This window comes from Tachyglossus aculeatus, chromosome 23, assembly GCF_015852505.1.
Source record: "Tachyglossus aculeatus isolate mTacAcu1 chromosome 23, mTacAcu1.pri, whole genome shotgun sequence".
Taxonomy (NCBI): Eukaryota; Metazoa; Chordata; class Mammalia; order Monotremata; family Tachyglossidae; genus Tachyglossus; species Tachyglossus aculeatus.
In genome coordinates, this window is record NC_052088.1 from 19017109 (window position 1) to 19043800 (window position 26692).

At 40.9% G+C, this 26692-nt stretch overlaps 1 protein-coding gene across 2 annotated transcripts in view; it reads left to right on the forward strand.

The window, feature by feature from the left end:
* The window catches only part of VCAN (versican), a 115215-nt gene that overhangs the window by 76518 nt on the left and 12005 nt on the right, over positions 1-26692 (forward strand). For both annotated transcript variants that reach the window (XM_038765976.1, XM_038765977.1), the window contains 4 exons: positions 2412-2525; positions 4280-4393; positions 11606-11764; positions 12899-12981. In XM_038765976.1, the coding sequence (XP_038621904.1) occupies positions 2412-2525; positions 4280-4393; positions 11606-11764; positions 12899-12981 (470 nt within the window). The remainder of the gene's footprint in view (positions 1-2411; positions 2526-4279; positions 4394-11605; positions 11765-12898; positions 12982-26692) is intronic.

The following is a 26692-nucleotide window of genomic DNA, read 5'->3' on the forward strand; positions in this document are numbered from 1 at the left end:
TGATGGATTTCATCTAGTACAGTAGTGCTTTAAGTTTTCTGCCATGTCGTTTTGACTATTAAACCAATAGTTGCATTTTGCGTGACTTAGAGAAAAGATTTCTTCCATGTTTCAGTAAGACAGAGCAGAGATCATCATAAGTGCTCACCCCACTGTGGGGAGTGGGGTGGATGGCTTCCACAGCATTTTAAGCTGGAACCCCAGACTTGCTCATCTCAAGTTCAACAAGAACCGAGAATGTTCAGTCAGGACTGAAAAGACCCAAAATGTTGGCTTGCTGGCTGGCTCTTTGAAGTCCCCTTTCCCCTCAGTTCCCAACTTTTCTAAACTCTCTGCTCCCATTTTGGCTCTGCCCTCAGAATGAAAAGTTGGCACCTAGGAGACCACTCATAGAAAGAGATTTAGGAATAATTTATGATTATTAGGGAATGTGTACGTTACAGTGGTTGTCACTTGAAATTTTTGGGATTGAAAATATAATTTAAGAGAAGGCGAAGTATTGCAAAGTGTGAAAAAAATGTACGACAGAATTGCTAGAGCCATAGAAAATGCCATGAGTGAATAGAGGTGACATTTGGCAAAAGGAAGTGATTTATTTTTCAAAAATGCTCAACAATCTTTACCAAATGGCTTGATATGGTTCCTGTTAATGCGAGATGGTCTGTTCTTTGTAAGATATACAAATATTGCTCTAACTTGAACCTGTCTAAAGACACTCTTCCCCTTCATTTTGCTCCAACTTGCACTTCCACTGTTCCTTCTCTACCTTTGACATGACACTGGTGGTATAGAGTTCCCTGGCAATCCAGAGAACTGAACATCAGAAAGGAGGGAGGCCGAGCCTTAAGAGGAACTTTTTAGGACTTTAAAGACTATAATTTATAGGATCTCAGAAAAGATTAGGTAACTTTAGAAAATCAACTATAAGATTCTGAAAAGACCCAATTCTTACTCAAGCCCCAAACCATTTTTTAAGGAAGGTATTTGCTAAACACTTACTATGTGCCAGGAACTATTCTAAGCACTGGGGTGGATACAAGTAAATCAGGTTGGCCAAAGTCCCTATCCCACATGGAGCTCACAGTCTCAATCCCCATTTTAAACATGAGGTAACTGAGGCAAAGAAAAGTGAAGTGACTTGCCCAAGGTCACCCATCAGACAAGTGGCAGAGTTGGGATTAGAACCCATGATCAAAGAATTCATCATATTCATAGGCAGCTCTGATTAGGTAGTACTGAATTTTAATTAACCCAGAGAAAGTTTGAGTTTAGTTTTGTCTTATTTTCCTGTATGGTTTAGGCTTATCTGCCTCCTGGAATGGGTAACTTTCTGATCTTACTCTATTTTCTTCCACAGCTTCATAAATTCCATGGAAATGCCTACCTTTTATGTTTAGCTATCCAAGTATTTTAATACTGAGAATTGCTCATGTAATATTTTAAAATCATATATAGCCAATGTTAGTTACATTAAGCATATTCTATGTCTTGTACCCGGAACCACCATTTTGAAATTTAAGCAGTTATGGTAATGAAGTACACAAAGCATTGTGATGTTAAATGTAAACTAGTATAATGAAATATAGTTTGGCATAAAAGAATGAAATGTATGTTTCAAATAGTACACACAGTGGGTATTTAGAAAATACATTATGGACTACTGTTTTCCTCAATAATTGAATAATTGGACCTACATTTAACAAATGACTGAGCCCAGGGCAATACATATCTCATATTTCTGCAAATGAAAAGTCTTACAGTGATGAAACATTTCAGTTTTTATTGTAGGTTGAATTTTGATTCAATCTCTCCCAGTAGTGTTTAATCCATATGTTGCTTTTCTTCAAGTATTGTTTAAAGGAATACAGTTGGGACGCATATTAATGTAGCAGAAGAGACTGCAGTGCACACTTTTGAAGAAAGTTTCTGGGCATTAAGTGGTAAAAAGCAATAGTAATTCAAACAATGGTAATAAGCCAGTCTTCTAAAAGAATGCATGTTCTGTGTACCCAGCCATTCTACATGAACTAACCCTGTTCAAAAGAATACATTTTCATTCACTGTGCACATTTGTTTAACTTTATGACTAAAATCAGTTGCCATACCATGCCAACTAAATCTGCAGTAGACTATTTCAGTTGCCAAGGATAATAGTAAATACTATTTTAAAATAATGATGAAAATAATATCTCAATAAATGAATTGTAATTCATAGTAAGTAGAGCTATTCTGCAGGCCAGACCTTGTGGTGTTTAGGGAAGAAAAAAAACACTCCAGAGAATTAAATAAACACTGTTATAGTGTAGTGTCTGCATTGCTAAAGTTTGTGTTGTGTCAGAAATAAGATGCTTTTTTTCAAGCTAAAAAATTGAATACTTCAGAGATTGTTTGTTTTCTTTAACTCATCACAGGACTGAATCTGTGCAAAACAAACCCTTGCCTTAATGGAGGCACCTGCTATGAAAGAGATTCCAGTTATGTGTGTACGTGTGTACCGGGGTTCAGTGGAGACCAATGTGAATACGGTGAGACACGACTCGGTAAAATCCTTGCTTTTATTTAAGTTAGCCATTTGCAGAGTTGCAGGAGACATGTAGTAGTAATAATATTCATTAAGCTCTTAGAAATTCCCTCTTTCTTAAAGGTAGAACACTACATGGTCAGGGGGGTTCCTGGCCCATTTCACCATCCAAACCAACTAGTTCCTCCAGCCATCCCACCCAAAAGAGGTTCTAGCTGTTCCAACCAGTAGAATCCAGGATTTCCAGTGTCTATGACTAATACAGAGCCATTTAGGGACTCAAGGTAATTGATTAGTCAATGGTATTTATTGAGTGCTTACTGTATGCAAAGCTCTGCATTACATGCTTGGGAAAGTACAATACAATAGATTTGGTAGACACACTCCATGCCCACAAGGAGCTTAAAGTCTAGAGTGGGAGACAGACATTAATATAGATTAAAAAACTATGGCTAGGTACACAAGTGCTGTGGGGCTGAGAGCGGGGTGAATATCAAGTGCTTAAAGGGTACAGATGTAAGTTCATGGGAAACGTAGGAGTTAGAGGGAGTAGGGGAAAAGAGGGAAGACCTCTTGGAGAAGATGTGATCTTATCAATCAATGGTATTTACTGAGCACGTACAGTTGCAGAGCACTGTACTACGCTTATGGGAGAGTACAGTACAACAGAGTTGACAGACGTGTTCCCTGCTCACAACTCGCTAACAGTCTAGAGGCCTGTAAGACTGAAGGTGGGGAGAGTTGATGTCATGTATGGGGGAAGAGTTCCAAGCCAGAGGGATTTGTGATGCAATAGATGAGATCGAAGTACAGTGATTAGGAGAGGAGCAAAATGTGCATAGTGGGTTGTAGTAGGAGATCAGTGAATTAAGCTAGTTGGATGGGCAGGGAACATGTCTGCCAACCGTGTTTTATTGTACTCTCCCAAGCACTTAATACAATGCTCTGCACACAGTAAGCGCTCAATAAACACCATTGTTTCAAGGGATTATATGACTGAGTGCTTTAAAGTTGGTGATAAGCAATTTCTTTGATGTGGAGATGGATGGGCAACCACTGGAGGTTCTTAAGGAGAGGGGAGATGTGGACTGAACTTTTTCTTTTTTAGAAAGATGATCTGGGGAGCGTAGTGAAGTATGGACTGGACTGGGGAGAGCTAGGATGATAATAGTAATAATAATAATATTTGTTAAGTGCTTACTATGTTCCAGGCACTGTTCTAAGTGCTGGGGTAGTTGCAAGCTAATCAGATTGGATATAGTCCCTGTCCCACATGGGGCTCACAGTCTTAATCCCCACTTTATAGATGAGGTAACTGAGGCACACAGGAATTAAGTGATTTGCCCCAGGTGGCACAGCAGACAAGTGGCAGATCTGGGATTAGAACCCAGGTCCTTCTAACTCCCAGGCCTGTGCTCTATTCACTAGGCCGTGTGGCGGAGAGGTCAGCGAGGAGGCGGAAGCAGTAGTCAAGGTTGGATATGATAAATGCTTGGATTAGCATAGTAGATGAATGAAGAGGGGGTAGATGGGAGGCTGCACCTAGTACAGTGCTCTGTTGAGTGAATAAATCAATGAACAGACTATTTTATTAAGCAAGAAAATTTTCCATTAGCTAATCCGTTGAGCTCAGTTGCTCTGGATATTGGCTAGTGATGGCCTTTGTGGAAATGTGCAATGATTTGAATTCTAACTTCAAAGGAACACTGAGTCCCTTCAGAAAGTCTGTTTTTGACATATATTATTGTTTTGATACAGATTTTGATGAATGCCAATCAAATCCTTGCCGGAATGGGGCTACATGTGTAGATGGTATAAACACCTTCACTTGTCTCTGCCTTCCAAGCTACGTAGGAGCTTTGTGTGAACAAGGTAAGATGCGGCCCAGACCATACTGTATTTTAAAGTTCTTTTAGCACCTTATGAAATAGGTTGCTGTAGAATTGTAGTCCTTGAAATATAATCTTCCTTTCCCAGCAGTGTTCTCCTTCAGTTTTCTCATGAGAAGAAATGGCTAGATCCCTCATCGGAAAACTGTAGGAATCTCAGAATTTGAATAATAATAATAATAAAAATGATGGTATTTGTTAAGCGCTTACTATGTGCCAGGCCCTTTTCTAAGTGCTGGTGTAGATACAAGGTAATCAGGTTGTCCCATGTGGGGCTCCCAGTCTTCATCCCCATTTTACAGATGAGGGAACTGAGGCACAGAGAATTGACTTGCCCAAAGTCACACAGGGGAGAAGTGGCGGAGCTGGGATTAGAACCCGTGACCTTTTACTCCCAAGCCCGGGCTCTTTCCACTAAGCCACGCTGCTTCTCTAACCTGGTCCAGTTATCACTGATGACCTGATGATGATGATGTTGGGGTTGTTGGTCAGGAACAGTGGAGGATGGAGCACCTGCTCAGAGGAATACATTTATAATGCTGCTGGTTGCTGCTGACACTCAGAGTGTGATGGTGGAGTTGGTGGGGAAAAGGTGCAGCATTTTGTGAAGTGCATGAGCGATCTTTGCCCATGTTAGCCTGCTACAGGCAGAACTGGTACTAGAATCCACTTTCTAGAACAGTTCCCAGTGGAAAAGACTGGACCAACAGCAGCTATGTGAAAAAATAACAAATTCCAATCTAAAGCAAATTTAGGGACCACTGATGAAGAAAGAGGAAGTGTAGAGAGATTTGGGACCTTTTCTGAGGACAAAAAGGTGATTCTTTTGCGAACAGCTTGGGAATGTGCCTTCTGGCGGCAGCACCTGTTCTTGTTCTGTGGGTCAGTCTTGGCTTGTTTCAGAAATAGGTTCCTCCCTTGAAGGGGTGGGTTAAACGCCCGCCCCCACCCCCACCTGACCAGCCAAATGCATGTGAATTAAAACATGGCCCACTAGAACCAAATAAGGCCTAGCCAAATCTGAATCTTTCTGAAGGTGATTTTTTCTTTAAATATGTGATTTGGGGATAGTATTGTGCTAGGATTTGGCCTGTGATGTTGAAATAACCAAGATATTCAGAAAATTAAAATCATTGTGATATCTTTTCATTTCCTGCCCTACAGATAGATAAAATGAGCATCACTCAGGAGAGGAATGTCCAACTACTGGTGGTTTTTGTGTTTCCCTTTTAGCCTGAGCCTAGAAGGGCCCCACTGGACTGCAAGCTCCCTGAGGGCAGGGATCGTGTAATACCAACTCCACTGTATTATATTCTCCCAAATGCTCAGTTCAGTACTCTGCACACAGTAAGCACTCAATAAATAACCATTGATTAATTGGAAAATAGAGATTTCAAGAGTTTTTGCAAGCAAACCTGAAGGGCCTTTTTATTTTAAGATTTAAACTTGTGGAAAATAACTTGAATGCAGCTGTCAACATAATTTGCTTTCTGGGAATCTGGAATTCAGACTCTGTGAAAGACCTTCTAAATTTGCTCAGATTGACAGCGCTTTGGCACCAGAAAAAAAGGGTCTTATTCTCTCAGGAAATTTGAAGCTCTAACTAACTTGAGCATCATGCTTACTTTTGTTTGCATCTTATGGCCAACCTGAGAGTGCATTTTAGGTGGTTAATGGGACGATTCATCAATCAGAAACAGATTGCACACACAGTACACACTTAGCTTTGGAATTTAAATTCCCTCCTCTTAAAGTCACACAGTGGATTGGGACTTGAGAAAAGTTAGTGCCAAATTTCCATTTCACCAGACAAAATAAAAACGTATTAGAGATTCAGCCACCCTTGTCTGGAACAAGTGTTTATTTCACAGCATTCATCCTGACTTCACTCCAGTCTAAGTGGAGCCAGAACGACAGAGTGTGCACTTCAGTGCCACTTGCTGGACATGGGAATAGCTGAGATTATGATTCATTACTTACGTTTCTTTCATTGCCAGGTATCTGCTCATTTCATGGAAATTGATAGTAAATACAAATATTAGAGACCCATAATCTTCCTTTTTAGGGCAAAAAATTGAAATTGATTTGAGCAGGAGGAAGTGGTGAGACCCTGCATTGACTCATGAAAAGTACGGATATTCGTCATATTCAGGATTTTAATACGGAGTGAATTAGAGAAGGAGAAAAATGTGTTCTCTCAAGGAACTGACAGGCTTAAGGATCCATCTGCAAGGATTTCTTTGCTCTTTGATTTTGTTTTTAATGTTATTCTCTGTATTGTTGATGTAACTACAATAATAATTGTGGTCATTCTTTAGCTCTTACTACATGCCAAACCCTGTCCTAATTACTGGAGCTGATACAATTTAAGCAGATTGGATATAGTCCCTGACCCACATGGGGCTCACAGTCTAAGAGGGAGACAGAACAGGTATTTAATCCCCATTTTACAAATGAGAAAACTGAGACACAGATAATGTAAGTGAGTTTCCCAAGATCTGATAGCAAGAAAATGACAGTTCTGATTCCCTGGCCCATGCTCTTTCCATTAGATCATGCTGCTTCTCATAAGAAGTCGTGGGAACAGTCTTGGTAGGGCCTGTCACATTACTAAATCCCCAGGTTTACCAAGACAGGCTTTTGGAAACGGATGAAGGTCAGTTGCCACCAAATAAAACTGGTTTGCTCAAACTAACTGTCAGGTGCAATTATTTTATATTTTAATCTGAGAGTCACACTCATTTTCATCTAGTTTGATTTCCACAGAATAGCTATCACAGCCTGTTTACCAAACACAGCTGTGCCCTGGTAATTTACTGCCAAAACAGCGCGTTGGATGTAATGAGAATTTTCTTTTCCATCCAGGGTTCTCAAGAACAAATGTTTTCCTTATTAACAGCAACATTGTTTTAGAGCAGCGTATCTCCCCTCACCCCCTATTTGTGCCCCCACCCTCCCCCTTACCACTGGTCCTGTGAAGACTGCCTACCATTTTTTCTCCAGACCATTTTCTCTGCTCCCTGAATTAGTAATGTCTCCGGTAGTAATTTGGCAAGAGACATATTAGTCCAAAGATTCTCTTCAGTCATTGGCAGAGTCTGGTAGGAGTCTCCCAGATGAGAAACATTTCAAGAAATATTTCATAGAGAAGGATTTAAGTTTAAAGTTAGAAGTCCTGAAGACCTCTGATTAGAGTGGCCCTGACAACTCTCATCAATACTGGGCCAGGAGAGGCAAGTGACCTCACATTGTGATGGCATCGCATACATTTTAGGGATGTCCACCAAGAACATCATTATTATTATTATTAAGAATGTGTGATTTCAATTCCACCATGCTCTCCCTCTCAAGTCTGTAGGAACTTGGACTCAGTGTCCAAACCTCTAACATCAACACTAAGAGCTGTGGGGCAGGGAGACTGGATGCTGATTTTTTTTTTAAAAAAAGAAAAAGTGGACAAAAAGCCTCTAGGTCTGAATTGATCCCAGACAGGGGGCATACCAACTGAAAACCAGACTTTCCATTGCAAAGTTGGATGATTGGCCACCCTACTTCTGAATCCCTCCATTATCTGGAGCCAGAATGTGGTGGTACAACTCAGCAGTGAGCCAGATTTTCTTTTTCCCCTGATGGTTGTTTCTGCCTTTGTTTTTTAAGCTAAAACAAGGGAACTATTGTCAGCAACTTACTGCAGCTGCAACTGAGCCTACATATAGTCCAAACCTAGGGGTGCATTTTAGTATGGAGTAAGAGGGCTATAGCTACAGATTCTATTACTGGGAACAGAAGCTAAAACCGCATGCACATCAATGAAATGGGGCTCTGCATTGTAATAAATCTTAGTTGGAGCAAGACATCTTTAAAACCTCATAAAGGGGTTTTATAGAGCAAAGAAGCATTTCCTTATTTCCACCAACTTTAAGAAAAACTCACCCCAAAGTGGCTGCTGTTCAAGAAGGGAAATGTAGGTTTCAAATTCTGCCCTTATAAGCACACAGAATGAGCAGGTTTCTTTCCCTCAGACCTCAGGATAGACTATTCCGCTGGGTTAGGAATCCAAGTTAATTCATCAATGGCACTAGGGAACTATTTTTTTTAACAAATGAACAGTATTGAGGTGCTTGGTCTTTCAACTTCTTTTAAATTAGGCAACTACATTCAGTTCACCCCGAGAGATGTGACATGGTTTGATAGCTCCCACTAAGAAAAACTGATGGGAAAGTGCTTTTTCATTAGGAATGTGGTCCCTTTAGCAGCTTTCCAATGGATGAGCACACCCAGCTTTCAGGGCCACTGAAGGAAGATCAGTCCATTGAAATAAGAATGGATTATTTTAAGATTTTACTTTTTGTGTGGTTTCCATTTCTGACCTTTGTTTTCTTTATGAAATCTGAAAAAAAATCTATTCGTTTGAAATGTCAGTGGACAAAGATAAGAAAAAGAAATAATCCTGGGTGAATATTGTTGACTATTTGGGTGGGGGCATGGTGGCAACATTCCCTCTTTCTCCACAAAGTGAATCATGATTCAAGGTCAAGGAAGCCATTTCACAATACTGGGCTAGCTTTGGCAGTAGAGTTCTTAACTCAAATCCAGTTCTTCTCCACCCAGACTTTCTTCTCCCCTGCACGCAAAAACTTTTTGGTATTTCCTAAAATCTTTCGCATAGTCTTCCCTCTCAGAGAATTTACTTGATTAGAGTGGCCAACAGTTTGCTTCTCTCCTGGGTCCAATCTTCTGCATTTAGACCAAATCTCTTGCTATTCCTCGATCCTTTCCTGTAAGGTTTGGTGGTACCTAAACAAGCCGAAAAGTCCAAATTTCTACCATTGTCAGCCATTGGAACTAAAACAATGGCATTAATAGACTAAACTGAAAACAGCCTTCCAGATAAACTACATCTGTTGTATGGCTATGATATAAATCACCGAAGCTAGAAAAAAAGGCTAATAGAAAGCATACTTTCTCAACAGTTTGGTTTTTCATAAAAGTTTGATTTGTTTCAAAAGTGTAATTATAGTAGTCCAACAGAGTCTATCTCTATGGGGAATAAAATCAAATTCTAGTAGTCTGCCAATAAAAACTATATTTCTTCGGCTTATCTTTAAGAAGGTCTCACAGTTCCTTTATATTTGAAACATCTGCCAACAGCCTCTGGGTGGTTGCAATCAATTCAGGGGAGTGATTTCCAGACAAATGAGAATATTTTAGTGAGCAAGAGCATTTCTGTGGAGGCTGACTATAAAAGGCTGGTCTCTTTCTGGGAAGCAGTAAGAAAGCCAAGATTTTTGTCTCTCCATTAATTTAGTTCACAATTGCCTTTCAAAGATGGTAAGCTTAGATGCTGGGTTGAGTAATCTCCCCATGTGATCATTAGATCTATCTGAACCCACTGGATATGAATATGACAGTACCAAAAGGAACCCTGCTGGCATTTGCCCCCTTCAATTTGCTTTTTTGCACAAATGCGATTTTTTTTTACCCACTTCTGTGCAGTTGGCCTAGTGGAAAGAGCAAAATCCTAGGTTCTAATCCCAGAGCTGCCACTTACCTGCTGTATGAACTTGGGCAAGTCACAAGTTCTGTAGGCTTTAGTTTCTTCATCTGTAAAAGGGGAATTCAATATCTGTTCTTCCTTGCACTAAGACTGTGAGCCCAATGTGCGATAAAACCAGGGCTTGGCACATAGTAAGTGCTTAAGAGTATTGTAATAATATTAGTAAATAATAAAGGTGGCTTATACAAGTTTTGCAAATGCCATTCCTGCCACAGGCCAATGTTAGCAATAGAACTGATCTATCATTTACAGTTTTTGTGGTTTTATGGATAATTCTCCCTATCAGAGGCATTTTCCCTGTTGTGATAGCTGATCTCCGGTGTATTTATCAGAGCTGTGTGTCATGTAGGATGACAACATATATTCCATTATTCTAAATACAAGTTTTATTGTAGAAAATGATGCAATCAGTTCCCCTGTAACACAGGAGTTGTGGTGTGTACTTCCCAAGCGCTTAGTACAGTGCTCTGCACACAGTAAGTGCTCAATAAATACGATTGATGATGATGATGGTGATGGTGTACTAGAAAAACCTCATGTTAGGGAGAAGTCGTGTTCTAGAACTCACCCCTTGACTTAATCCATGCTTGCGCACACAACCATTTCTTCCAACATCTCACCTCATTCTGTCCCTACAGGCACATATTCCCCTAAATTCTCATCCAGCGTTCTATCCAAAGTGCATGTAAAAACACACATTATAGAACTAACTGTTCTGAGAATGCATTATGCTATACTTTTAGGAGTGTTTTATTCTTTCTGGAGGTAAACTTTCTAACTTTGTGTTGAAGAATGAGAGTTATTGTTCCTTGTTAATCATCATTCATTCAATTGTATTTATTGAGCACTTACTGTTTGCCAAGCACTGTACTAAGCACTTTGGAGAGTACAATACAATAAACAGATGCATTCCCTTCCCACATTGAGCTTAAGTTTCTTTAGACTTCTCGTGTGGCTGGATTCATAATTGGCAAGAAAACAGTAGATATTACAAACTTCTGTCATTATCAGCTGGGCCCTGGTTTAAGACCAGATTGACTCATGGAAAGAGCATGGAATGGGAGTCCGGAGGCTGGATTCTAGTCCCACCTCTGCCACTTGGCTACCGTGTGACCTTGGACAAGTGACTTAATGTCTCTATGACTCAGTTTCTTCATCTGTAAAAGGGGCATATCTGCTGCCCTTCCCTCATAGACTGAGTTCCCTGTGGAACAGGACTAAGTTCAGTGTGCTTATATTGTATCAACTCAAGGGCTGAATGCAATGCTTGCTCAGAATCTGTGCTTAATGAGCACCATCATTATTATCTGTATTAGACTGAAGTGCCCAACCTACGGTTTGTAGTCCCATTGGATTGTGATCATCTGGAATTTTATGCAAAGTCCTAACTCACAATGCCGTTAAAACCCTCATTCCCCACTTTGAAAACTGGTTGAGAAACCAAATGAAATGCTTTTGATTTTAGTTGTATTCTGGGGCCCAATCTTTTAACCTGGAATGTTTAAAGAATCTTCCTCAGAGGTTAAGTAGCATGAAAGCAGTTGAATTTTCTGTCCCTATGTATGCGGTCTATTTGAATGTCCTCCATGTGCATTTTAACGCTCTTTGCCTTTTAACGCTCTTTGCCTTTTTCTCCAGACACGGAGACGTGTGATTATGGCTGGCACAAGTTTCAAGGGCAGTGCTACAAATACTTTGCCCACCGACGCACGTGGGATGCAGCGGAGAGGGAGTGTCGCCTCCAGGGTGCCCATCTAACAAGCATCTTGTCCCACGAGGAGCAGCTCTTCGTGAACCGTATGTTGCAATTGGGCTGTCTCAGGGAAACTGTGGTTCAGGATGTAGAGCCAGTAAAATGGGTTGGGGCCTGCAAATTAGGGCTGCCTCTTAAAACAGCCTTCCCATCTTCCCTGTAAAATGAGCTAATTTTTTCATGTTAAAGAGAACAACACATACTGTCAGACTGTTACAGCAACCTGCCCTCCTTTACTTTTATGATTTTCTAAATCCAAGGGAGGAGAAGGGAGGGGAAAAACACTTTCATCTCTGTGCATAACCTGCAGGGGAAGGCATAGGAGTAGAGTGAATTTCATGGAAGGGGTAAATGGGAAATTAATTTTCAGCTTATGGTCCCAGAGTTAGCAGTGATGAAGAAGAAACAAAAGCAAAGTTACTAACTGGAAATTCAGAGAAAAGGAACTGAAGTGGCATAATTGCATTTGGACGATATTTGCAGTGTATCATTTCATCCACATTGTTGCCTCTGATCTTAACATTTCCCAGGCAACTGGTTCAGTGCTTCCCAACCTTGCCTTCTGCAGTCTGCAGCATGTCAGATTTGATTGTGGGGCTTGGATCCCAACCCCCGTTATCCTTCAGGCACTGAGCAGTTCAGTTTGAACTACTGGGAAGCGCCAGACAATCAATTTTCCTGTAATGGCTGGCCTGGTGTTCCCATGTTGAATTTCTGTGTTTGAGAAAAGGCTTGTAACTTCATTATGCCAGGTTGGCAAGTACGTCTTTTCACCCCTGAATTTCTGCCAGCAGGTTTGCCACATCTTAACTAAAAACGTCTCTGGGATGTCTCTGCCATTACCAAGGAGAAAAAAAAAATCCTAGTTTAATTGCATTAATCTTCTGAAACAGTTTCTCCTAATTAATTGCTCTTGCCAGACATTTCAACATTTCGCAATGAGTTTGCAAACTAGCCCATGATTTTAGAACATGAAATATAAGAGGGTAGTTAGAATCATTGGACTTTAGCCTGTGAGTGCATTTTAATCTTCCTGATTTTATGTGGCAAAAAGGAGCCACAAAATCTTCCCCGTCTGAGAACTTGAAACATGATTCACTGTGAAAAGGTCTTTGAAATAATGTCTTCCTCATGTGGGAAAGCTAATGCAAATACCTGTGCTGTTTCCTGTCCCGTAGGTGTGGGTCATGATTATCAGTGGATTGGCCTCAATGATAAGATGTTTGAGCATGATTTCCGCTGGACTGATGGAAGTACCCTGGTAAGGCAGTAATAATTATGAGATCTGTGAGATTGGTATTGGCTAGAATTATTTATTCTTCTTTTATACGTGGTTAAACTAATCTGCACAGTAAAATGCCTTGCAAGGGACCACATGACATGGCCTACTGGAAAGCGCAGAAGCCTTGGAGTGAGAGGACGTAGGTTTTAATCCTGGCTCTGCCACATGTCTGCTGTGTGACCTTGGGCAAGTCATTTCAATTCTCTGTGCCTGTTACCTCATCTGGAAAATGGGGATTGAGACTGTGAGCCCTCTGTGGGACAGGGACCATGTCAAACCTGATTTGCTTGTATCCACCCCAGCGCTTAGTACAGTGCCTAGCACAAAGTAAGTGCTTAACAAATACCATTATTACTATTACTGTGTATCTATCCCGGTGCTTAGAATAGTGTTAGCATTTAATAAATACCACAGTAATTTTTATAATAGTTGTGGAAAAGAATGGCATTTCCTGAGTGCCCACAAGTTGCAGGGCACTTGAGAAAATATGTAACAAAGGAATGAAATTTCCCCTACCCACAAGGAGCTTTAGTTGTCATGGGGGAGATAGACATAAAAATATTCACAAATAGTCAGAATAAATGATTGAATGTAGAGTTGAATAAACATCTGTTCATGGCATCGATAAGGACATGTCAGACCAAATAGCAGCCTGGATAATGCTTCTACCTGCCTGTGCTGAAATCATTACAGCATACCGTAAGAGAGAGTACCCTTTTTAGGGTGCATTGGTTTTCTCCTGGTACGCTAAACAAACCTAAGGCCTAGACACGATCAAAGTCACTAATTGTACCCTTGGTCACCTATGGCTCTGGTTTTCAGATGGTTGTTGCCCTTTCATTTTTTAGTATCAAAGCAAAAAAAGTATAAGAGAGAGAAAGTTATTAGCACTCTCCCTCTTTCTGCAATTACTTACCCAGACATCTGCTGGGAGGTGCCGTTCAATTTTACCCAAGCAAAAATATTGTCTCTTCTTTCAAAAGGTAGGTGATTTGTACCCTGCTGATCTCCCACTGACCCAAACTGTACAGACTGGCTAAACTGCTTTTCTTCTCCATTAAGCTTTCAGAGCAGAATGGCTAATCCTTGGCATCTAACGAGCACAGCTACATTGCCTTGTCTGTACCATATAAAATTTCTTAGAAAACATTTGAAAGTGAAATTGGGCCGTATTTCATCAGGGCTTTAAGGTGGAATCAAGCAGCTTTGAAATGAGAAGCCCACGGAAACAAAAGCGAGTAGCAGCGTGGCTTAGTGGAAAGAGCCCGGGCTTGGGAGTCAGAGGTCATGGGTTCTAATCCCGGCTCCACCACTAGTCAGCTGTGTGAGTGTGGGCACTTAGCTTCTCTGGGCCTCAGTTACCTCATCTGTAAAATGGGGATTAAGACTGTGAGCCCCACATGGGACAACCTGATCACCTTGTATCCCCCCCACACAGCGCTTAGAAAAGTGCTTTGCACATAGTAAGCACTTAAATGTCATGATTAATTTAAAAAAGAATGTAATTGTGTTCTAGCCTTTAATTGCACAGGCTTCTTAATTTTCTATCCATAAATGCTTATGCTTGGCATATGGATCAAGCGTGGATAGTCAGCAAGTGCTTTTGTATCGAGCTTCCCTATGGGGCATAGACAGAAAGACAATAAATCACCAGTCTCTGTCTACTTTATGGTATTTATTGAGTGCCCTCTTCATTCATTCATTCATTCAATCGTATTTATTGAGTGCTTACTGTGTACAGAGCACTGGACTAAGCACTTGGGAAGTAAAGTTGGCAACATGGTGTCATGCACTGGTCTAAGTGCTTGAGATGTTCAGAACAAAGAAAAGCCACATTCCCTAACCAAAAGGCACTTACATTCTAGCTCCTCCCACCTGCTCAAGCATTGTTGGGAAGGGACTGTCTCTATCTGTTGCCAAATTGTACTTTCCAAGTGCTTAGTAACAGTGCTGTGCACACAGTAAGCGCTCAATAAATATGATTCAATGAATGAATGAACCCTCCTTGTAATAATAACTGTGATGTTTATTAAGTGCTTACTATGTGCCAAACACTGTACTAAGTGCTGGGGCAGATGCAGTGCATGAAGATGGGGCACAGTTCCTGTTTAAACACAGACCGTGTTTAATTCCCACCTGTATATTTTCTCCAAGTGTTTAATTCATTCATTCAATCATATTTATTGAGCACTTACTGTGTGCAGAGCACTGTACTGAGTGCTTGGGAAGTACAAGTCGGCAACATAGAGACGGTCCCTACCCAACAACGGGCTCACAGTCTAGTGCTCTGCACATAGTAAGCGCTTAATCAATATTATTACTACAACTACTTCTACTACTTCCATTCATTCATTCATTCAATCGTATTTATTGAGCACTTACTGTGTGCAGAGTACTGAACTAAGCGCTTGGGAAGTACGAGTTGGCAACATATAGAGACAATCCCTACCCAGCAACGGGCTCACAGTCTACTTCCCTGTCCCACACGGGGCTCAGAGCCGAAGTATAAGGGAGAACAGATATTTAATCCCCATTGGCTATGCTGCTTCTCATTAGGCCTCCTAGGTGGTCTGCATCCTTGGGAACAAATCACTCAACCTGGTGAATATGCTTATTTTTTCTGGGGACTTGTGGAGCTGAGGGTGGTTATCTTCATGTAACACTTCAACTTTCTGCAAAGAAAGCCTTACCGTGTCTTCCGTCTGTCTAGATTTCAATTCATCTATCACTTTCTCTATCTAGCTATCTATATTTATTAGTATTCTATTACATTTTGGTTTCTGTGGAACCAGTTAGCGAAGTTAACGCGGTTCCCTTGCAAACATGGGAATGAAATAGAGATGGAAGAAAAATATCTGATGTAGTGTGTTGTTTGACCCAAGACTAAGGGGTCCCCTTAGCACCAGCTGAACTAGCTGTGTGGTGGTTGTACTTGTTGTGTCTGTTGTTATGGTGTGAGCAAACAAAACTCCAGAAACTCAGCCCTGAGCCAAAAACATTATCGCCACTCCCCATTATGCTGTGCCTAAAGGCTTCTAAGCTTTGGTCACAGAAGAGTTTAGTGCAGCCTTTCAGCCATGTCTTTGCTAATTACCATTGCAGGGATTTTAAATATGAAATTTGGCCTTTTCTGAGTGAGAGTTTGTAAAAAAAAAAAAAAAAAAAGCTAATAAAAGACACAGGCATCCTTTCCTGCCCTCGCAAAACTTGAAGGCTGCGGCTTTTGTATGTTTTGTTTCTTCCTGTCTAGTGCTCTGTAGATATTCATCTGGGACTGTTTCTCCCCAAGCTTGCCTTTCCTCGGTGGGAGTTAGGATGCAGGGAGCTTCAGAAATGAAAGCTCTTGGGTGCAGGGCCCTGTGGGTGGCTTTTCTCAATCTGTCTCCTTACACATACTTGACTTACTCACTGGGAGCAAGTAGCTCTCCCCTGGGCAGAATGTGATTCAATAAATGCAAGGAGCAAAGAGGAATCCATTTTTCACAAATGATCGTGTTAGTAATAATAAGAATAATAATGACATTTATTAAGCGCTTACAATGTGCAAAGCACTGTTCTAAGCGCTGGGAAGGTTACAAGGTGATCAGGCTGTCCCACATGGGGCTTTCAGTCTTAATCCCCATTTTACGGATGAGGGAACTGAGGCCCGGAGAAGTGAAGTGATTTGCCCAAAGTCACACAGCTGACAAGTGGCGGAGCTGGGATTTGAAGCCATGACCTCTGACGCCAAAGCCCTGGCTCTTTCTGCTGAACCCCGCTGCTTCTCTAAGTAGTAGGCACTGGGAAACCCCATCCTTAAGGAGTTGGAAGGTGCTGCCAGGGGCTGTCTGATGTTGGGGGTAGGAGCTGCCTGGAGGTCCTGGAGGAGAGAGATGTACATCCCTGCAGCCCCCCAGATCTGTGAGCCCACTGTTGGGTAGGGACTGTCTCTATATGTTGCCAATTTGTACTTCCCAAGCGCTTAGTACAGTGCTCTGCACATAGTAAGCGCTCAATAAATACGATTGATGATGATGATGATGATGATCTGTTGCAGCCCATTCTGTGCTCATTCAAGGGGCAGCAGGGAGGGAGGAGGGAGTGCAGAGCCCCTTCATTTCCTCTCCCCTACAGCTAAGGAGAAATCCAGAGCCCCGAGGGTGCTCTTTCAAGTGCTAACCAACCAGGCACAGAAAAGTTAAAGCTGAAACCTGTCCCCCATCACTCCATAATCCACCCTTTGTACAAACCAGCCTATTCTGGAGTTTTCTTTCTCTTTGAACCATCCTGGGGAAGGAACAGACCATCTGCCCAGCAGACCATCTCTCCTTTTTTGACTGATCTCAATCCCACTTTCCTGCTTTTTAATCACACCATTCATCCCCATCCTTTCAAACCATATAGGTATCCCTTGAACTCCTTTGAGTTTTTGCCGGAGCCTCTATTTCTGGTAATTTATTCCATATGTGAGTTATCCCCACAATAAAATTGCTTTGCTTTTTTTCTGCATTTTGCTCCTCATTTCCTGCTTGTGAGATAGTTTATGAACTTTCCTCTCTGGTGAAAGCAGTGTATTTTGTCTATGGGAAAGACTGTTTCAGTCAGAAGTGACATGTACTTTAATGATTAGGGTGGATTCCCTTTTCATTTGTTTTAGCAGTTCATTAGGATCTGTTCTCTTTGACCTGTCAGCATTCCCATCCTACTATTTCAGATCCAAATTTACCCCTTTTATGTTAGTAATACTGTATTTGTGGTATTCATTCTCTCTTTATCTGCTGTTGAGTCATTTCCGAGAAAATCTACTCATTCACTTTCTGAAAAGTGGATGGGATGAGTAGATTTTGCTGGCCATTTACTTCATTATCAGATTTTAAAATATGTATGCCTTAACCTCTTTTTGCGCTCTCCTGGCCAATAGTCAAAATTTCTCAAGTTCTTCTAAATAAGGAAACCAGTCATTTCCATCTATGTCAACCTGATGCTACTCTTTCCATATTATATTATTCATCAAAATTTTCCCTCCATCCTTACTTTTGTCTTCTTGCTGCTGGAAAGGCCGTTGGAGGTGTGACTTTTCTCCCAAGTTATCTGGATCGTTGAGGCCTATTATGCTTTGGTTTTGTTGGTATAGCTATTTCAGGTCTGAATTGTCTACCTTATTGAGGCCAAACCATAATTTGAGGCTCTGAATTATCTGGAATATTTGTTTGTCTAGGCCTTTGCCATTGATTGCCACTGAGAAAGATTTAGTCTGAAGAATGCAACTCAAAATAGGGGGACTCTGTCCCAGGTGGTCTCAGATGGTCCCAGATTTTCTATTTATTTATTATTATTATTATTACTAGGGTGCTTACTATTTGCCAAGCACTGGACTAGATGTTTACGAAAAGTCAATAACTGTAAAAGACCAGTTCCCATCCTCAAGGTGCTTGCAGTCTGATGGATTTTCACTTAGGGTCCCAGCAGCCTTTGTTTCTCTTCTTCTGGGGTCCAATTATCACTTTAAACCTTCTTTCTGGGCCAGTCTCAATGACTTTCCCGTTGAAGCCCTAACTTCCCTCAAATTCCCTACATGGGAGACTTTCCTGCCTTCCCAGTTGACACATCCGTTGGCCTGAACTTGTGTTGAGCTTAGACCATAGCTGCACATTCTCTAGCAGTCCAAGAATATCTGAGGGAAATAAGTCACAGACTATAAATTACTTGTGGGAAGGGAATGTGTCGCCTACTCTGTTGCACTGTAATCTCCCAAGTGCTTAGTACAGTGCTCTGCACACAATAAACATTCAATATATACCACTGATTCTAGGACTTTTACTCTCCCCTCCGTATTTCCCCAGTTTTCCCAGTGCTTTCCCATTCCTATTATAAATCCAAAGCAAATTTATGGCCAACATACCTCAGTATAAATCAATGAATGGTATTTTCTGAGTGCTTATTGTGTGCTTACTGAGTGCTTATAGTACTAAGCACCTGTGAGAGTACAGTATGAATTGGTAGATACACTGCCTTCCTTCAAAGAGCTTGCAATCTAGTGAGCATGCCAGAAACAAACCACTTGAAACAAGTGTCCTGATGAAGTATTTTGATTTCCATGTTAAGGTATTGCAGACCACAATCACCTAAATAGGTTGACTCCTTCCCAAAGAGTTCATTTTTCTGCCATATAGGTGTAATTTGATTGTTTGACCTTACATTCAAGATGATTGTCAAATTTGGAGGCTTTTACGTTGATATTATTCAGGTCATTTAGGTAGAGGAGTCTATCATTGTTGCTAATGTAAAATGATGAGTGCAAATGGAATTTTCAGGTTTTAAGGTGAATTTAAAATTATGTATTTATTTGCAGATTTACAGCAGGAATTACTCAGAGCAGAACTCATGAGTAAAATTGGTTCCAGGCTGGCGCTTTTTATTTATAATTAACTAGAAAAGTTATTGCTGAAATTATTCTCTCACTCTCTAATGCACTGTATCTTTAGCTTCTTTAGCTTAACCATTTAATCTCTCATGTGGAACTCTGTTAATGCTTTCTTGAAAATTTCTAACTAAATCACTTGGCTTTTACATGTCATCACAGTGATTTCTTCAAAGAAATCTGCCAGGCTAGTTAAAAATGAATTCACCCTGGCTCAGCCCATCAGATTGGTCTTATCTAGGTTCCACCCTCTTAGGGGATTCTTACCAGCTTTTTAAAAAAAGTCTTTGTTAGGTGATTGACTGGCTAAAAGTTTGTCTCTTATCCTGTTCTAAAGCCACGACTGGGTCAATGTGAACTCATGGGTAACTCCTTCTAAATCTAGTGATTATTTTGTAACATCAATTGCATATATATTTTGTCTATATGAGCTGTTTGAAAGCACTGTTTGATTCAAGATTATACAGAAAGCACAGTTGATTTAGTGTGCCTGGAAAAAATGACTTTTCTTCAAGCCAACATTGTTTTCTAAAACCAGGGAACTTTACTAGACGAAGGAAAGCCGTTTTGAAGATGATGTGAAACACTCATTATGTGCCAAATACTATGCTATGTGCTGGGGTAGATACAATAAAATCAGTTCAGACACAGGCCCTGACTGATATGGGGCTCACAGTTTAAGGGAAAGCGGCATGACCTCGTGGAAATAGCACAGGTCTGGGAATGAAGGGACCTGGATTCTAATCACTATACTGAGCTTTTGGAAGAGTTCAATACAGTAGATTTGGTAGATACCACAGGACCTTGGCTTAGTGGATAGAGCATGGGTCTGGGAATCAGAAGATCATGGGTTCTAATTCCAGCTCTTCCACTCGTCTGCTTTGTGGCCTTGGGCAAATCACTTCACTTCCCTGGGCCGCAGTTACCTCCTCTGTAAAATGGGGATTGAGACTGTGAGCTCCAAGTGGGACAGGGGTGGCTCAGTGGAAAGAGCATGGGCTTTGGAGTCAGCGGTCACAGGTTCAAATCCCGGCTCCACCAACCGTCAGCTGTGTGACCTTGGGCAAGTCACTTAACTTCTCTGTGCCTCAGTTCCCTCATCTGTAAAATGGGGGTTAAGACTGTGAGCCCCCCGTGGGACAACCTGATCACTTTGTAACCTCCCCAGCGCTGAGAACAGTGCTTTGTACATAGTAAGCGCTTAATAAATGCCATTATTATTATTATTATTATAGGGACTGTATCCAACCCACTTTGCTCGTATCTACCCCAGTGCTTAGTACAGTGCTTGGTACCTAGTAAGCACATAGCAAATACCACAGTTACTATTGGAGAAGCACCATAGCATAGTGGATAGAGCACGGGCCTGGGAGTTAGAAGGTCATGGGTTCTAATCCCAGCTCTGCCGCTTGTCTGCTATCTGAATTTAGGCAAGTCACTTCACTTCTTGGGGCCTTAGTTCCCTCATCTGTAAAATGGGGATTAAGACTGTGAGCCCCATGTGGGACAGGCACTGTGTCCAACCTGATTAGCTTGTCTCCACCCCACTGCTTAGTACAGTGCCTGGCCCATAGCAAGAGTTTAACAAATACTATTATTATTATTATTATTATTAGACACAATCCTTTCTTTCCTGCTTACACTTCCTGGACTGCTATCATGTCTGCCCCTACTAAAAGCAATTTTGATGTGTTCATTCTCACCCTCACATTTACTGGTAGTGGAAAAGAGTTTTATTTCCACCTGCTCTGATAAGATTAAAGCTAGTCTTGTTGTACAGCCAGGAGCTGGATGTGTAGGTTGCAGTAAATCAGTCAGGTAGAATAGTACATATTGATCACTGATTCTGTGCAGAGCTCTTAGGAGAATATAATAGAGCTAGTAATGATAGTAATAATAACAATGGTATTAAGCGCTTACTATGTGCAAAGCACTGTTCTAAGCACTGGGGGGGATACAAGGTGATCAGGTTGTCCCACGTGGGGCTCACAGTCTTAATCCCCATTTTACAGAAGAGGCACAGAGAAATTAAGTGGCTTGCCCAAGGTCACACAGCTGACAAGTGGCAGAGCCAGGATTCAAACCCAAGCCCGTGCTCTTTCCACTGAGCCATGCTGTAGGCATGATCCCTACCCTTTTGGGGTCTATAACCTACCATGGAGACAGACACTGAAATAAATCACAGATAGGAGGAAGAAACAGAGTATAAAGATTTGTATTTAAATTGTATGGCCAGGGTGGAAGGATATGAGTACCCAAGTGCTTGGATAATGCAGAAGTGCTCAAGTGGGAATTCAGGGGATTGGAAGGATTGGTTGGTGAGATGGGAAATTACTTAGGGAAGGCCTCATGCAGGAGATGTGATTTCAGAAGGGCCTTGAAAAAGGGGAGAGAGTGAGTGGTCTGCCAGAAGTGAAGGGGAAGGGAGTTCCAGGTGAAAAGGAGGGTGAGAACAAAAGTCAGCAGTGAGAGAGATGAGAACAAGGGGCAACACAACATCAATGAGAAAGAAACTCCCTTTCCAATTTAAAACTTTTGGTTCCTGGATAGTTTTTTTTTTCTTTTTACGATATTTGTTATGGGCTTACTATGTGCTTCACTAAGTGCATATGTTGATTGTAAGCTTGTTGAGGGCAGGGAATATTTCTGTTTGCTGTTGTATTGTACTTTCCCAAGCACTTAGTACAGTAAGCGCCCTGCACACAGTAAGTGCTCAATAAATATGATTGAATGAATAAAAGTTAATCAAGTTGGACCCAGTCCTTGACCCACATAGGGTTCATTGTCTTCATCCCCAATTTACAGGAGGTAACAGACTCAGAGAAGTGAAGTGACTTGCCCAAGGTTACACAGCAGACAAGTGGCAGAGTCAGTATTAGAACCCATGTCCTTCTGATGCCCAAGCCTGTGCTCTATCCACTGGCCTGCTCCTTCTAGTTCTCATGAAGATCAAGGAAGAGCAACTGACTCGAGTCCCTTGTAGAGTAAAACATTCTTGGATGAAAGTAGGGGTTTGTTCTTTAATGAAAACGATCTGTTACTGGTGAGCTGATCCAATTGAAAATTGGGAGACTGTTCTTTTCTGCCCATTTACTGTTTTTGCTTATATCAGCTAATTTGCACAAGTTGCATGGCTAGCCAAGTCATGGCAAGCCAGAGGTTTCCCTTTCCTCGATTTCATAAGTAAGCAGATCCGCCTGTCAAAGAAAATTAGCGAGGAAGAGCTGTTTTGATGTGTTGCCTTGCCCAAGGCAGACGGAGGTAATGGAAAGGAAGGAGTGAATTCTCCCTGTGCTGTAACCTTTCATCCTTTGGTCCAGGGATAGATCACCTTTCAGTAAAAACAAAGATGAACCAGTGCATCCAAGGAAAACACAAAGAGTGTCAGCCCTAATTTCTAGCTTTTGGGGGGGGGTCTGTGGGATATCCCCTGTGACTACATGAGAGCTCTTTTGGCCCAATATCAATCTGATAGCAACATCTTTGCAGCCAACTCTTTTCCATATTTGGTGCCACTCAAAAACCCAAATAAAGGGTCGACTCAAAGTATACTGGAGTGGTTCAAACCACTTTTCTTATAAATCTGCTGCACTACCACACATCCATTGAATTTAACTAGCATGGAAACTACAGCTTCTATAACATGTCTAGAGGATATGCTCGAGACCTGATTTGCCAGGGATGTTGAAAATCATAACCCTTCCTTCAAGGCATGAACCACGTCTGGTATTTGGGATCTTTTATGATAATGTTTCTGGATACCAGTACCGGATTTGAGTTAGAAATCAACTGCAATAGCCCCTTCTGAGAGGCTGATTTGAAGGATTTTAAGGGGTGGAGTGATGGGTATGGAAATTCCTCAAACGAAAAGCCCTTCTCAGGGCAGCAGAGACCAAGAATGAAGAAGTACAACAGGGTATATATGAGGGCATTTTCAAAGCCATTCTCATAGAGTTAAAACACAATGCATACAGGTCTGTGGAGGCTCACAATTTTCAGGAAAGTCGAATTTAAATTAAACACTCTGGTGGCAAAGCATATATGTCCAAAGGGAAAAAATAGCGTACCCTTTCATTGTATCTGAGCTCCTGAGAATCACTTTTCTGAATCTGTGCACTTACACCCAGTTTTGCAGAGTCCAGTGAAACCATTCCCACTATGGCCTAGCATAAAGAGACTAATAGTCATTCAATCATATTTATTGAGCGCTTACTGTGTGCAGAGCACTGTATTAAGCGCTTGGGAAGTACAAATCAGCAACATATAGAGACGGTCCCGATGCAACAACGAGCTCACAATATTCCTTAGAGGTAATCCTGAATCCTCTGGCTCACTGGGGGAGTGTTCACATCCTCCAGAAATGCTGTTGGAAAACAGTATTTTGTGTAGCAGTGAGCTAATTCCTATTGCGCAAGATTAGCATTGTACTAAAGAGCTGCTTAGTGTCTGTGGCCAGACTGTCGGTCACACACGGAGTGCTACCAGCCAAGGAAATAATGGGCGTATCACCACTTTAACAACTACCGGGAGAATCCAAATTAGCTTTTCTTCCTTCAGGATCTTGCAGTTATTGTCCATGTTCGTAAGACTTGACGTGGGTTGTACATAGTGCCACAAAAACAGATGTTCTTCTCAAATTAAAAACAAAGCCCTCTCTTTTATTTTCAGTTGGTGGTCAGTGGATCACACTATTAAGCTAAAGAACAACAGAAAAAAAAAGAAGTCTTTACCTCTCCTTAAAAAAAAGAAGAAGAGGAGTAACTTTAGATTGACCCAAAAAGATCTTGAAAAGAGTCTCAATTCTTAGGGAAGCCAGTTTTCTGTAGGAGTTAAATGAAACAAACTAAAATGGATCATAGACTGCAAACAATACGACTGATGTATAGTTAGCCTCCCCCAGCTCTTTGGAAGGAAGGAATTTAAAATTTACCATGTATTTTGATTTTGAGCAATAAGTAGTCATTACAATCTCTTTTAAGATCTTTATTTGACTACATTATACATGGACTAGATGTGCCCCAGAGTTCTTATTCTGAGCATGTATTTTAATGATAGAGGTATGTTTCTGTAACAAGAAGTCTCCAGCTAAAGAAGTTCTCTTTAGACAAAGTTTTTATTATTTGCATCTTAGTTCTGAACCCAGGAGGCTACTTTGAGGATTACATTTTGTTTACTTTGGACTCAAATGCACGCCACTTACAAATAGCAGTGTTGTACTAAATGATAATGGGATTTTACACACAGAACTGGTCCATTTCAAAATGTGGGGTTTTGTGCGTTTTACTTCTGTATCATTTTCTGAATATAGGCCACCACTGACAAATCTTCAGAGAAAGAAAACTACCTCAAAATTAGTATTTATGTAGTTTTTGCTCTCTAAAGGATTTCTTGTCATTCATTTAATGAGTGGGAAGGAAAGAAAGCAATTGTGAGGTAAAAAAAACTAATCAAAAAGAAAGGTAGAAGAATGCTTAGCATTGCAAAATCCAAAGTTATTGGAACTGTTATTTAAATAATCTGTTTTTTGGTGGTTTGATTTAAACACTAGGGAGAGCTCGCCATCTGGTGGACACTTTGTTGGTTTCATCAGCCCAAATCTTCATCAGCTGCTTCTCCGTTTCCATAGATTCTTGCCCCCAGATCTCCCTGAGAGTTCTACAATAATAATAATAATAATAATAATAATAATAATAATAATAATATACCATTTAGTAATGTTTATTAAATATTACATTATATATTATATATAATATATCGTACAATATATTTCGTATATTATCTATTATATAATATGTAATATATAATGTATGCAATATATAATTATATATAATATATAACTTTATTATTAAATATTAAATATTTAATTAAATATTTACTATTTAATGATATTGTTTTATAATATTATATATAATAATTATTATTGTTGTTGTTGTTGTTGTCGTTGTTGCTGTTGTTGTAGCAAGTCACTTAACTTCTTTGTGCCTCAGTTCCCTCATCTGTAAAATGGGGATTAAGATTGCGAGCCCCCCGTGGGACAACGGGATCACCTTGTTACCCCCCTAGTGCTTAGAACAGTGCTTTGCACATAGCAAGCACTTAATAAGTGCCGTCATTAGTATTATTATTATTAATCACAACCTGTTTGGTCAAATGCAGTTTGAGAAGCAATATGGCCCAAGTGGAAAGAACATAGGCCTGAAAGGCAACGGACCTGAGTTCTAACCCCTGCTCTGCCACTTGTCAAGAGAAGCAGCGTGGTTCAGTGGAAAGAGCCCGGGCTTTGGAGTCAGAGGTCATGAGTTCAAACCCCGGCTCCGCCAATTGTCAGCTGTGTGACTTTGGGCAAGTCACTTCACTTCTCTGGGCCTCAGTTACCACATCTGGAAAATGGGCATGAAGACTGTGAGCCCCCCCAGGATAACCTGATCACCTTGTAACCCCCCCAGGGCTTAGATCAGTGCTTTGCACATAGCAAGCACTTAATAAATGTCATTATTATTATTATTATTACTTGTCTGCTGCGTGTCCTGGGACAAATCACTTAACTTCCCTGGGCTTCAGTTACCTCACCTGTAAAATGGGGGTCAAATCCTTCTCCCTCAAGTTTAGGACTGTGAGGCCCATGTGGGGCAGGGACTGTGTCCAACCTGATTATCTTGTATGTACCCCAGCACTTAGTAGAGTGTCTGGCACACATTCAACGTTTAGCAAGTACCCTAAATAAAAAATGGACCATTAAATGAGCATAAATCCCAACTATCGAGGATTCTGTTTTCAAGCAGCTCTTGAAGGCAAGAGTTGTTGTTTCTGCCAGGGAAGCACAGTAATCAATCAGTGGTATTTATTGAGTATTTACTGTGTGCAGAGCACAGTACTAAGCAATTGAGATTCAGGGATAAGTTTTCCTTGGCTGTTTTTCCCGGACAAGCCCTTGTGTCTGGAGGACATTGTGGTTTCATTGGGAAATTTTTTCACAGCTGTATACATTGGCAAAACTGAAAATACCACCAATGGGGAAAAAACAAATAGAATATAATTTCTGGTTTGAAACATTGTCAAGTGCCAAACCATCGTAACCAGGTTTCAAGGTTCACACCTATTCCCCTCGATGCATTTCATGGGTGGTATTATCTATGCCGAGCTTCTCTGACCCAACTCAGTTTTTTATGAGTAATTAATTAAATGCATTTAATGAAATCTGATTACGCTTTCTCATCCTAAGAACATTCAATTTTAATACATTTTAAGGAGTAAGTGATAAGAGAAGCAGCGTGGCTCAGTGGAAAGAGC